Genomic DNA, 13,437 nt, shown 5'->3' on the forward strand with positions numbered 1-13,437 from the left:
AAGAAGTCTTGGCCTAACCTAATGTCACAAAGATTTCTCTTGTTTTTTTTCTAGACATTTAATAGTTTTACATCTTACATGTAGGTTTTTGATCCACTTTGAGATAATTTTTATATCTGGTGTTAGAGAAGGGTTGAGTCCCATTTCTTTCCCACATTGATATCCAGTGTTCCAGCATCATTTGTTGAAAAGACAATATTCTTTCCATTTAATTGCCTTGGGATCTTTGTAGAACAACAATTGCTGATATAGTTGTGGATCACCTCTCCAATTTTTGACCCAGAATATGTAATGCTTTTCTTCTTGTCTTTAGTTCAGGTCAGCTGCTTCAGCATTTAGGAGCAGTGCCTTTACACTTGAGTCGATGGTCACTGACATCTCATTTTGCACCCCACCTGGGTCAATAAAAGACAATGGCAGAAGGAGAAAACTTGTGGTTTCTTATTTCTTAAAGAGGAGTGACTGTGGTGGCAGTATACCAAATACTTGCAGCCCGATACCCATTTAGTTGCCAGTGGGACAAAATTCAGCCACCTGAGGCTGAAATTGTAACCCTAAATAATCATATTTTAAAATAATAAGCATTTGATGAGCACTTACTTTGTGCTGGGCATCATTCTAAGTGATATATACTCATTTAATCCTCACAAAAACCCTATGAGGTACTGTCATTGTCATCTGTGTTTTCCAAATGAGGATACTAAGGCACAGAAAGCCTAAGAACACCCACGGTCGCACCGTAGTAAGTGGCAGAGATGGGACTTGCCACAAGCTGTCGGGCTCCAGGGCCAGTGTCCTTAGCCGTTACCTCTACACTCGGAGACACTGTGGGACCTTCCAGTTCTTAGGAGCTCCATAACTGAACATAGTGCCTTGCTTAAATGTGTTTGTTTTCTTAAATGAGGATTCTTTGCCTACGTCATTAGCTATTTCTCATCTTTCATATGAGAATAAGAGGAACAAAAGGAGCCAGCTCTCTGCAGCGTTGGGAGGGCCTCACAGTAGACAAGTCACACTAGCAGCCCTTCTTTTCCTGGCCTGTCGTTCCTGAGTGCCTGCTGCATTCTGTGAAATTGGGGAATGAGCAGAGTGAGACACAATAAATTCCCCGCCCTTACCAGGCTTCCGTATTTCTTGGGCTCTGGTAGCTTTATATCAAACCTTCAGTGTCCTTGTAATAAAAATATTATCTTAAAGTTTGCTCCTTTAGCTTCCTGTGTGGTGTGGCTTAAAAGAGTCAACAACTCGCTGCTGCTGCTGCTTTTTTTTTTTTCAAACTGAGCAAGGGATCTCGTAGGGTTTTTGGTATTGTTGAATATTTGATTTGCCCTCAAGCAGTCAGGGGTGCTTTTGTAGAGAAAAGCAAGTCATTCCACGTAGGAATGTGAGGTGCATGCTTTTTCACTAAAGGGTTGCTACTAACGTTTTTCTCACACAGTGCAGAAATATTACATTAGTCACAGAAGAGTCCGTGGATGTGGTCCAGTGTCAGCGGAACCACCATGCTACTTGGAGGATGCGTTATGAGTTGTGTTTGTGTTGTAGGTAAAGAGGCTTATGAAAGGACGCAGTTGTATTTGGGGTTTTATTTTGGAGTGGATGAGAAAGCAACTTACCAGAAACTAAATGTGAAAATTATTTCCACCGAGTTTGGTTTAGCTGCTCTCCTAGTCTTGGAAATCAGTGTTTACATTGCATATTATAATTCAATCTGATGTAAATTAAATGGAATGATTTATCATGATCTTTAGCCATGGCACTGTCAACCGGTTATAAGATCAGGTGAGCTCAGAGTGATTTCACCAAGTAAATTTCACTAAGGAAAATTTGTCTAAAACCTAGCACTTCCTTTAGGCAAACTACTAAAATGTCTACTACTTGTTGAATTAGGAAGTTTCATTTGCTATTAGAGATGACTTCTTCTCTCTCTCTCTCTCTCTCTCTCTCTCTGTGTGTGTGTGTATAGTGATACCAGGGAAGGGAGCAGTTTGGTTCAACTGAGGCTAGTAGCATTAAAAAGTTCTTTAATGAATTTATTTTAGCTAATTTGATTTATATTTTATTTTGTATCCTCTTCGTAGTAACATTTGGTAAATATTTGTTTATACTGGGTGTTAGGCATTGTGCTAGACGTGGGAGTAGACGGCAGGAGGTGTGCCTTGGTTTCTATGCTCTAGAAGGTTACTATCTATATAGCTGCTATTTATTGAGTACTACTGTGTGCCAGGCACTGTGGCTTACACGCTTTATTTCTAATATTTACTATACCACAATTCTGCAAGGAAGGTATTACTCTTCCCACTTTACAGATGAAAAAACAGAGATTCAGAGAGGTTATGAACGTGCCAAAGGTCACACAGCTAATAAGCAAAGAGTATAGTTGATAAATATAAAACAGGGTAGTATTAACACCTAGAATGCTTTTAGGAAACATGTAAACCTTGAGAGATGCAAGAAAGAGTTTTTATAGAAAAATCATATGTATTGTCATCATAAGAATCAGAGTAGAAGAAAGAATTTGCTATTCTGTACTACAATTTTGTATGTCAGCTAACATAAGTCTAACTGTATGAATGAAGGAACACCAGATCTCAGTGATTTGATACACTAAATGTTTATTTCTTGCTAATAATAATCTTGATAGATGTCTGCAGACCTGTCTTTTGATCAGGAATCCAGGTTCCCTCCATCTTGTGACATTACCATCTCTATATGTGGCTTTAGGGTCATCCCAGCTGGGGAAGAGAGACCATGGAGATGGCACACTGAGTTGTAAATAACTATGACCTGGAAGTATTGCTATTACCCCTGTTCACATTTCATTGGCTAGAACCAGTCACATGGTCTTAACTAACTGCAAGAGGTTAAGAGAAGTCTAGTTTTCCCATGTGCTCAGGAATGAGAATGATTTATGTGTGAGCACCAGATATCTCTACCATGTATTTCATTATTTAGTCCCTGGTATGTTATTTGTCAAATTAACATAGTTTGCAGAGAATCCTGAAATAAAATCAAAGAATTATTATTTGTTATACCCAACAGACATATGATGGTTATATCCATTGATGTTATATTCATCTGTAGACTGATACTGGAAGTTACTCTGGATCTAAACCCTGTCCAACATGACTAATTTTTAACTGACAGTTCACTTCCCACCACAAACTTAAAGAACACAATCTTAAAAATGTTGATTCAAGTACTGAAGTGGAACATGGCTTCACTTTTTGATCAGTGCAACCAATTTTGTTGTTTTTATTTTAAATACATGTTATAGTGCATATGGTACCACTAAAACTTCTATTATTTTATTAGTTTGTTTTTGCACCAAGCAAAATTTTGGAAAATCCTTAGCATACACATTTTATACTTGGGAAGGATTTAGGTTTCTCTATACATAGTCAAATTTTACGAGGTTGGATGGCCTATTATTAGGTTCCTAGGGGCCATCTACCCAGCTCTTGAATAGAAGGGCTCTGGAAATCTCCGTGCTGTTAAAGCTGTTACTTTGCAGCACCATTTAATGCTTTGATCACTGTTGTCTCTTGAAAATGCTCTTAGCTTTATGTCCGCAGCTTCAGTTATCATCTATGTCCTGAATACTTTTCACATTATTTTTCTCCAGCCCAGTTCTCTCTGAGCTCCAGACCTTTATGTTCAGCTGCCTGTTTGACTCACCACCAGCTCAAAATCTGACTTACATCTTCCCTCACGTTCTCTGCTCTAGTGGAGTGGCACCACCATCCTTCCGGTTTCTCAAGCAACGAGGATTTTTTTCTTGATGCTTTGCTCTGCGATAATCCCCATCTAAGTCATTATCAGTTCTGTCAACTTCACTTTCTTAAATCTCTCTGAAATCATCTATCTCCATTCTACTTCCACCATACTGACCCAAGCTGTCATTATCTCTGGCCTATAATACTGTCCACTTTTGTGCACTGTACCTGGGATGGTCTTTTCAGAATGCTAATCTGATCGTGACACCCTCTCACTGAAATCCCATTGTTTTTAGGATTAAGATGTAAATCTTTAACGGGTTTACAAGGCCTTGCACATGCTGTTTCTCCTCCGCCTTTCCCACCTCATCTTGCACATCTTTCCCCCTGGTGCTCTCTGCTCTGAGCATCATTCAGTTCTGTGAACCTGATATGCTCCCTCCTGCCTCAGGACCCATGTGCCTGCTACTCCATGTTTTAGGACTGTGCTGTGCAATACTGCAGTCTCTAGCCACCTGTGGCTATTCGAATAAAATTAAAAATTCAATTCCTCAGTCCCACTATCTCCATTTTAAGTGCTCAGAAGGTGCATGTGGCTAGTGGCTACCATATTAGTGAAGATACAGAACACTTACATCTTTGCATGAAGTTCTATTGGACAGTGCTATTCTAGAATATTCTTTACTACCTTCCACACCCTTCCTCCTGTGTGACTACCTCAAGGAAGCCTTCCCTGTCCTCCCCTTTCGGTTCCTCGTAAAGTCAGTTTTCTTTGTATCTAAGTCCACCAGCCAGAGACTACCGTGAACACGTCTGTAGTCAAAGTTACATTTATTTAGCCTGCTCCTGCAAGGGGCCCTTAGGGACAACTCAGCAAGAGAGAGTTGGGAGGAGCTCTTGGTAGTGTTTGGGCTTGTTATGGATGAATCTAAGAAGGGATCATGGAAGTGACAACCAGCTCTGGATTTCATATGTCAAGACGTTGGGGCAGTCTAGAAACTGGGTACCTCGGTCGTCATTGTTCAGGAGATGGGATGAACAAAGCAGGGCTGAGGCTATCTTTGCCAAGAAGGCATCAATCCCGCAGAAGGGGGGGGATGTTACTCACTTTTGTACCTGTGTTATTGTCTTCTGGGGTTCTGTTGGGAGCATTGCTTATCTTCTGTTGGCCTTGTCCGTGTGCTGTTGGAAGCAGTACATTCTGTTAGAAGCATCAAGGCTGATTGTCAGCGGGACTGATTTTTACTTTCTCGGTGGTGATGTGCTCTCCTAGAACTCTGTTGTTCTTCTTAGAGTGCTTGCACACAGTTTGTAAATTTTTAAATTAATGATTATTTGACTAATATTTTTCATCTACTAGGTCGGAAGCTTCATGACAGCAGGGACTGCTTCTCTTTTGGTTCACTGTGGTATCCATAGCACCTAGCATGGTGTCTGATGCAAAGTAGATGCTCAGCAAATATTTATTGAAAGAGTGGATGAATGAATAAATGAATCATAAGACCTAAAAAATTGGTGGCTGATCAAAGACGTGGAATTATTTCGCTATATCTGATTTTACCACTGTTAAGAATCATTGTCTTTTCGTAGTAGATTCTTAGTAGATGTCTCTTTCCTCCCACCCAAGGAGAAAACTAGAATTCTAATATTCAAAATTTAAATATAACATTCTAATATTCCTTGATGTCTAAAGTCCTTTAAGGATAATCTAGAAAATATATGTTACCATACTTCCTTTACTACCATTTTTCTCAGGCCAAATGATTAAGAAACGTATAGATGCGCTGCATCAAATCACAGCAAGGTATGGTGATGTTGGCTGTCTGCCTGCCTTTTGGCATCCTACAAATTATATTAAAATGTTTCCAAACAGTTGTGGAAACTTGGTAATTGTAGTCAGAATGGCCTGAGTGTTTTGGTTCTAATTCTTTTTTTTTTTTGACCAGAATTTTCTATTTGACTAAATTCTATTTCATGCATAAGCATGACAGTCTCTCCCGTTTATTAGACTTTGGCAACAAAAAGAAAGCCAAGCAGCCTTGTACAGCAACAGTGAAAATGCCAAGGGTGAGGGTAGCCTACAGTTTTACTGTAGGATAAATATATATATATATATATATATTTTTAAAAGGCCTCTCTCCCTTTGGCCATATCAACAGTCATTTAGGGCCATCATAAAGGATTGTGATGTTTTCCAGGTAGAGTATACATTTAATTTTTTTTAATTATAAAGATAATGTAACCGAATTAAGGATAAATGTTTAAACTCGGAAAAAGTAATATCCATGTCAGTAATTTGTCAACTATTTTAGTTTTTTCATAGTTCTTGTTTACATGCTCATATTATTGGATTAAGAGTTTTTATTTGTTAGCCCATAGTTGCCAGTCTCTCTGAGTCTGAATAGTTGTAGTATATCACATCTTCTTACATCCCCTGGGACATTAGAACCCTAGAATGTATCAGTCCAATATGTTTTAGTAAGCAAGTCTATCCTCAGGCTGCACGGACCTATGGCATGGGCAATGAACTCATTCAGGGCCTTGCTTATTAATACTGGTTCACCATGTGTTGTTACGGGTTACCACATATTCCTTCAAAGAAGACCTTTGAAATGCATCTTCTCTGTCTTGGAGTCATTTCCTTAAATGCTCTTTTCATCATGCTACCTTCCTACTCCAAAATTTCCTAATTCTTAAATATATTAAGGATCAAAGCAAAGTTCACAACAGCCATAAAATCTTTCCAGAATTTTGCTGATCTTCCTTTCCTGGTAATGTTCATTCTGTACTTTTCCAGTCAGGACACCTGAATAAATGAATGGATGAATGCTTTAACATAGACCTTCATATCTAGTCATGTACTGTATTTCAGTTTCTTTTGTTGTCATTTTTCATATGAGTTTACTCACCTCCTCAACCAAGTTTTATATATTTGAGGCAAAGAAAGTGCCTTATATATTTTCTCTATGTCTCTTGGCACCAGTCAGATGCTGAAGCCCCAGAATATTTCCATTTAATGCCTTGTTGATGGGTTGACTGATTGCAAAAGAAACACAAATCTGTATCTTTGAGTCTCTGTCATGATTAATAAGCTAGTTAACAAATACTTGTCAGATGCTCCTGGGCTGCGTTTGGGTAAACTTTGAAGGGCAAACTGTCTTCTCGGATCCACGGAGTTTATAAGACTGTATATAAAGAAAGATCCTATGTATGTACATATGAAGTGTGAGGTGAGGGCACACTGCATTCAAGTGATGGTGGTTAGAGATTGTGAAGGAAATTTGGAAAATAGCTGTGAGTAAACCTTTCCTGAGAAGGAAATCTTTGAATTACTTGTCAAAGAATGGAAGTTTATGGCAGAGAAATGAAAGGCAAGACGGTTGTTTCTTAGAAAGAGACACTAGAAAAAAGGCCACAGCGGAAGGTCCAGATCTGTGTGGTCCACCAAGTGCTTTTTCATCAATATTCTATTATATTTACTTTAGGATCAAGAGTTAGGGCTTTTGGTGCATCTACTTTTAAGAAGGTTCTAAAATGTAGCAAAGTGCATCCTACTTGCACTAAATATACAACAACTGAATGTCTGTGGACCCAAGCCTTTTCACATGTAATACTAAGACTTAGAATTTCCCTCCGCAAAATTACTTTTAACACTGTTGTGATAATGAAGATCTTAGAGAAGGGCATTGAGTACGATCAAGTGATTACTATAGAACAGAATTTTTTTTGTTGTTGTTGTTGGAAGAAAAAAATGTCAGTGTGAACTTCAGTTTCACAATTTTGCCTGGGTATGGAACAGAATTTAATACACATAGATAGAGCTCACCACGTTCCAGGAACTGTTTGTAGTACTTTATCTCTGCTAATGCATTTAATTCTTCTCATCACTATAAGTAGGCATTTTACAGCTGAAGAAAATATGGCACTTGCCTCAGTCTACATAGGCAGCAGGTAAAAGAGCTAGAACTTGACCCTAGAACTTGACCCTAGAAAGTCTTGCTCCAAAAACTATGCCCCAGAACTCTAAATACTGCTTTATGATACGCTATGTGGCTTCTCTGTAATGAGTATTCCGTTAACTCAGAATTTGTGACTTTTGGAATAAGTGTTGGAGAGAAGAAAATGGAAGAGATGTTTACATGTTTGAGGAAACAGTTTCCAGTACCTGGAGACAATTTAGGAACACCTGTGGACATGTCAATGTGGACATGTGAATAAAAGCACAAATGCATTTTCTGTTGAATGTAATTCTCAGTGTGCAGGTGGTATGCAAGTTCTATACACAAATGGTAATCATTTTCACTGTAGTTGAAAACATAATACCAAAAAAATGTGTAATTTTCCTTTCTAAAATGGGGATAAAACAGTTTGGATACATTTGTCACTTTTTTTTCCTGCATAATGACTCACCTATTTGTTTTAATTTTGATGACTTTTAAATTTTGCAGAAATTTCGGAGTGCTTCAGTTGGGGCTGAGGAGTACATGTATGACCAGACATCAAGGTAGGTTACAGGAGATGCCCCTAGAAACTGATGAACTGATAACTGTTTAAATGTATCGTCAAGTTATACTTTTACACCTTTAAAAGAAAATTCTTTTCTCTACACAATGACTTCTAAATTACTATTTCCAGTCTTGATCAATTTTCTGAGACCTACCTGTACCCTTCCTTTGTCCTTTTGCTGCTAGACATCCCTTCTTAGGTGTTCCTCTAAACCTTAGGCACTTGGGCCTCCAGCACAGCATGTACGTGTCTTTTCCTCTTCTTTCCTTCCTTCTTCACTTCTTTCACATCTGTTCCTCCACTTTTATTTCTTGTTTTGCTAATGATGCCATCCTCGCAGCCACACACTCCAGAGGTGCAAGGTGCTTGCCTTCCTGCTACACGTTCATGGCATTTGCCAAGTGCTGGGTGTCCTATTCTACCTGACCTGTCTCTTCCAATTTACTCTTGTGCGTATGCTTCTGAGCTGTTGCAACATAACAGGTTGCCCTGCCAGCACTTTCTTTTCCCTTCCGTTCCACTTTGGACATTTCTACCTACTAGCTGTCACAGACTTTGCTGCCTTCCATCTTCCAGCAATGAGATAGGGATTGAGGATAAGTTATAACCTGTCCTTAAAAGAGGCCCATAGACTTTTGCAGGAGACCTGTGTGATGTCATACAAGTTGCAATACAGTTGCAAAGTGATGAGTCCTGCTACAGAGATACACGAATAGACAGCTGAGATGACCTGCAGGCCTGGGGGTGTGTGGGGTGTGAGTGGGATGGGACCAGAGGAAAGCTTTACAAGAAGTAGCACTTGAGCTGGATCTTGATGGATTATCAGGAGTTTTCCAGGGAAAGAAGGAGGATTAAGAACATTCTAGGTAGAGGGGCCACATGTTCAAAGTCCTTGGTCATGATCATGCCTGTAGACAGGAGAGAATGGCAAGGATGAATTAATCCATCCCATTTACAAAACTTATCAGTGATTTCACCATTTCCGACAGAATAAGACACAAATTCCTTATGAAGGTAGTTGGGGCCGTCTATGTGCTGGTCCCTTTTTACTGTAAACCTTGTCCCCCACTGTATTTCTTGGCCCTTTGCTTTTACATGTATGGCCCTCTTCTCTTCTCTCTGTTTCTGCTTGAAGCCCTCCTGCCCCTTCAGGGTCTTGCTCCAGCCTCAGGCTCCCCAGTCACCCTCTCCAGATTCTCCCAGCCAGAATTTGGGTGTGCAGTGGGGATGAAGGGTAGGGGAGAGGCAGAGAAGATAAAGTTCCAAATCACCTTCTAAAACGTGGAAATACATGTATAATTTGCATGCTGTCAATCCAGATAACCATGCAGCCAGCTATCAGGCCAGTGAAAAGAGCAACGACCTACCAGTCATGTGACCTGGTGTCTCTTTCTGCTGCTGTCATTGTCTCCAGGGGTGAGCAAGTTTCTCAGTCTCTCCTCAGCTGTGAAATGAGGAAAGTGGTTCTTATCTTGTGTTGTGGATGAGCTTGGGGGACGTGAATCCCTTGAAATTATATTAAAAATCATTAGTGTTCATATGTGCTTTTATCTGGGAAGAGGGTTCACAGCTTTCTTCATGTTTTCCAAGCAGTCTGTGCCCTAGACAAGTTGCACGCTCCTGGTCTAGGTGATTCCTAATATCCTGTCCAGGTCTCAAACTTTATGATTCAGTGGGTTATCTTGAAATTGCTTTTTCTAGGCAAAATGACAGTGGAATTGGTTCTGTCTTGCATGATTTATTTCCCACCTTATTCTAAGACACATATTCTGGAATTTGCTTTGTTTATCAGCTTAAGCCTAAGATTTTTATCATGGAAGAGGAATATTATTTTGCCCTTCAAATTTCTTTCTCATTATAAAAGTTAAAAAAAAACCCAAACGTTGCAGAAATATTCAACATAGAAAGCAAGAGTCCCCCATAATCTTGTAAGTAGATCATTTTAAGAGGCAAACTTCATTTTTGCACGCAGCCTTTCACAGACTGAAATTAAAGAGCTAAAAAAATAGATAGACCCAGTGAAGAGCCTCTGATGATTCTCAGAAAACACACAAAGCACTTGGAATTGGATCATCATTGCGTGCCATCCTGCAGTGACAGAAATAAATATTCTGAATGAGCATCTTAAATAGATGTGATTCATATCCGTTGCTCATTTCGAACAATGCGTATATTCTTCAAAGTTGGGAAAATCAGTGCTTTTCTTTTATAAGTTAACTTGTATTTGTAAAATATTCGGGAGATTATTAAGAGCAGGGATCTGCAAACTTTTTTTCTGTAATGGGCTAGATACTAAGTATTTTAGGTTTGGCATACTACACAGTCTCTGTCACAGCTACTCAACCCTGCTGTGGCAACACAAACAAACAAGTGTAGCTGTGTTCTAGTAAAACTTTATTTACAAAAAACAGGCAGCTAGCTGGCTTTGGCCGCCAGACCGTTGTTTGCAAGCTCCTGATTTAGAGCAGTAACCCTGTCATGAGTTCTTTTGCAGGCTTAAAAAACAAAACCCCCAAATCAAAAATTACTCCCTGTTATGGAGCTAGAGTCCATATAGATTTCAATAATGAATGAGTTCTAGATTTTTACGTTTTGAACTATTTTAAAGTGGGATGTAGCTATTTGCAACACCTTGGCTAGACAAAAGAAAGTTGGTATACGGATGAATTGAACAAAACCATTCACATATTTGGCTTGTTGCTAGGATGAAAGTGGCAAATTTTAGCGATTCTTAAGTTGGGGCATTACCAAGGACCAACTAAAACCTAACAGAGGCTCCCCCGGCTCTGCCTGGCACAAGTAGACGGGCACATTGTGGACTTTCTCCCCTTCTAAACCATCTGGTTTATGGGCCACTATTAGAAATGTTGTGTGCAGTGTACTAACAGTGACCTTTGGTGTGGTCTCATCTCCTTTGCCACGTGCCGTGTTTTGTCTCTGAAATGGAGTAAACGTTGGTTAATATTCATACAAAATGCTATTGATGTGAAATTGATCCAGAAGCCAGAAATGTCCAAGTGAATGAATCTGACCGCTGTTTGTCTTCTGTTCACAGTGGCACATTTCAATACACCCTGGAAGCCACCAAATCTCTCCGTCAGAAGCAGGGGGAGGGCCCCATGACCTACCTCAACAAGGGACAGTTCTATGCCATCACGCTCAGCGAGACGGGGGACAACAAGTGCTTCCGACACCCCATCAGCAAAGTCAGGGTAAGGGCCTCATTTCTCCAATAAAGCACAGAGGGATCAGGTGAAAGCAGTGACTACCTGCCAGCCTTGTGGAAGGGCATGGAAAAAAATCCCAAAATAAATAATTCTAGAACAAATGTCAGAGAGCTGGGGCAAGAGAACTTATTGGCTTGCAGTTTATCATCTTAATCAGTAACTAATAAACCCCAGGGAAGGGGCGTGGTTGGAACATGCTTTCTGACTGTATCCAAGGAATTTCCCCAGCTTCATTCATTGCCTATGTGCTACCTAGTTGTTGTCGTCGTCGTTTTCAATCAAATGATGTGCAGTTTTCAGGTAAGCAGCCGTAAGTCAGAGCGTATGTGTGGGCAGGAAAGAGCTGGGCTTTCTTCTGAAAAGGAGGATGCAATTCATTCTGCGTCCCTGGGCCCTCCGCAGCTTTGCTAAAAGACTTCTGCAGCCTGGCACTTACTCAGGAGTCAAGAGGTGGGCATGGTATGATCCCTACCAGGAGTGACTTGGAGGAATTTTCACATTCACGAGTTATTAGTTCTATTTGTGGGACATGAAACTGCCTTGGAAGCCTGCCAGCTTCTGGCATTCTCGATACTGCCAAGAAGGGAGGGAACTGGTAATCCCTGTCGACTGAAAAGGAAAATTATAGCAGAGCTCTCAAAAGAGGTTGAAGGAGTTTCCTGCCCTGTTGTAAAATGATTTATGCTGCTGTGTGCGTGGTGTGCACTCCTAAGCTCTTTCTTCTGCATACTGAGAAAGGAGCGCCGTGCTGTGCCGAGCCCAGTGAGTTTACCCCAACCCAGATTCCCAGGCAAAGGTAACCCCTGAGGTAGAAGAGAAAAGAGTGTCCAGGCGCCTGCTGGCCGGTTTGCCTGTTACTAGCTTTTAGGTAAAATCGTTGCAGTGCTGCTTTCTTGAATCAACCCGGTTTTACGGCTTTGTTTCCATGAGAAAGACAAGGAAGAATGGCTGCTCATTTGTCCAGCAGGCCTTTCTCCCTCCAAGGCCATCCCAGTTCAGATCGGAGTGACAGGAGGCAGGGCGGTTGAGAGTGAGGGGAAAGACAGGGAGGATGTGGGGCTAACGACCCACCTGAGGCTGAACCCGTGGCGGTGGAAAAGTGCTGTTTGCCCTCCAGAGGAGTTAGTATGTTCCAGCCCTGAGGTCAAGGCTACCGTGGAGGTACGCCGTCAGCCGCAGCAGCAGCGTCGTCATCATCAGTCATCATCGTCCCCATCATCACGACAACCAGGGCCACAGTAACAGCTAGTCTTTATTGAGTGTATCTTCTGTGTGCTGGACACTGTTGAGCACTGTACATCTAGTAACTCGTTGAAACTAACAACAGCCCTATGAGACAGGCCTTCCTTTAATAATGTTACAGATGAAGAAACTTGGCCTTTTAGAAGCTAGCAACTGACTAAGGTTACATAGCTCAAACGTGAGGGAACTGGGTTATATCTCAAGCCGTCAGACCCCTGAACCTACTCTCTTAACCACTAAGTGTACTGTGTTGTGTAGCATGGAGGCCTGAAAGGCAGACGGATTTTAGCATGGGATCCACCTCTGGAAATATATCCTAGAATTTGTATCCGAAACCCTCACATGTGGATGCCCGGTAAGAAGGCACTGGATACAAAGTCTTAAAAAAAAAAATCTTGTAAATTACAAGTGTATAACTCACGTACACACCTTGTTGGTAACAACACTGTGACCATCACCCTGAAAAGATGACGACACATGGTTAGTAATCTGAGGCTATGACAACATTTTGTAGTGCAGGAACTTTTCCAAGAACTTTCTTTCATTGAAATCATGGAAGTGATCGAATATAGAAATTTTATTTCCTTCTGTTGCATTTTGCCTAAAACCAAGAGCCTTCCTTCTCTTAAGGACTTCAGTCTAACAGCCTTGGAGAGTAGGATGGCCCTTCTCAGAATGGACCTTTCTTACTCCTAGGCTCTGTTAGAGCCAGCAGTGTGGAGAAATGAGGGATGCACTTGGAACCT

The 13,437-nt window shown here is 40.7% G+C and overlaps 1 protein-coding gene across 2 annotated transcripts in view; it reads left to right on the plus strand.

The window, feature by feature from the left end:
- Window positions 1-13,437, plus strand: part of GRHL2 (grainyhead like transcription factor 2) — a 163,721-nt gene that overhangs the window by 63,066 nt on the left and 87,218 nt on the right. For both annotated transcript variants that reach the window (XM_032610589.1, XM_032610590.1), the window contains exons 5-6: window positions 8,165-8,220; window positions 11,278-11,434. In XM_032610589.1, the coding sequence (XP_032466480.1) occupies window positions 8,165-8,220; window positions 11,278-11,434 (213 nt within the window). The remainder of the gene's footprint in view (window positions 1-8,164; window positions 8,221-11,277; window positions 11,435-13,437) is intronic.

Source organism: Phocoena sinus, chromosome 17 (genome assembly GCF_008692025.1).
Source record: "Phocoena sinus isolate mPhoSin1 chromosome 17, mPhoSin1.pri, whole genome shotgun sequence".
Taxonomy (NCBI): domain Eukaryota; kingdom Metazoa; phylum Chordata; class Mammalia; order Artiodactyla; family Phocoenidae; genus Phocoena; species Phocoena sinus.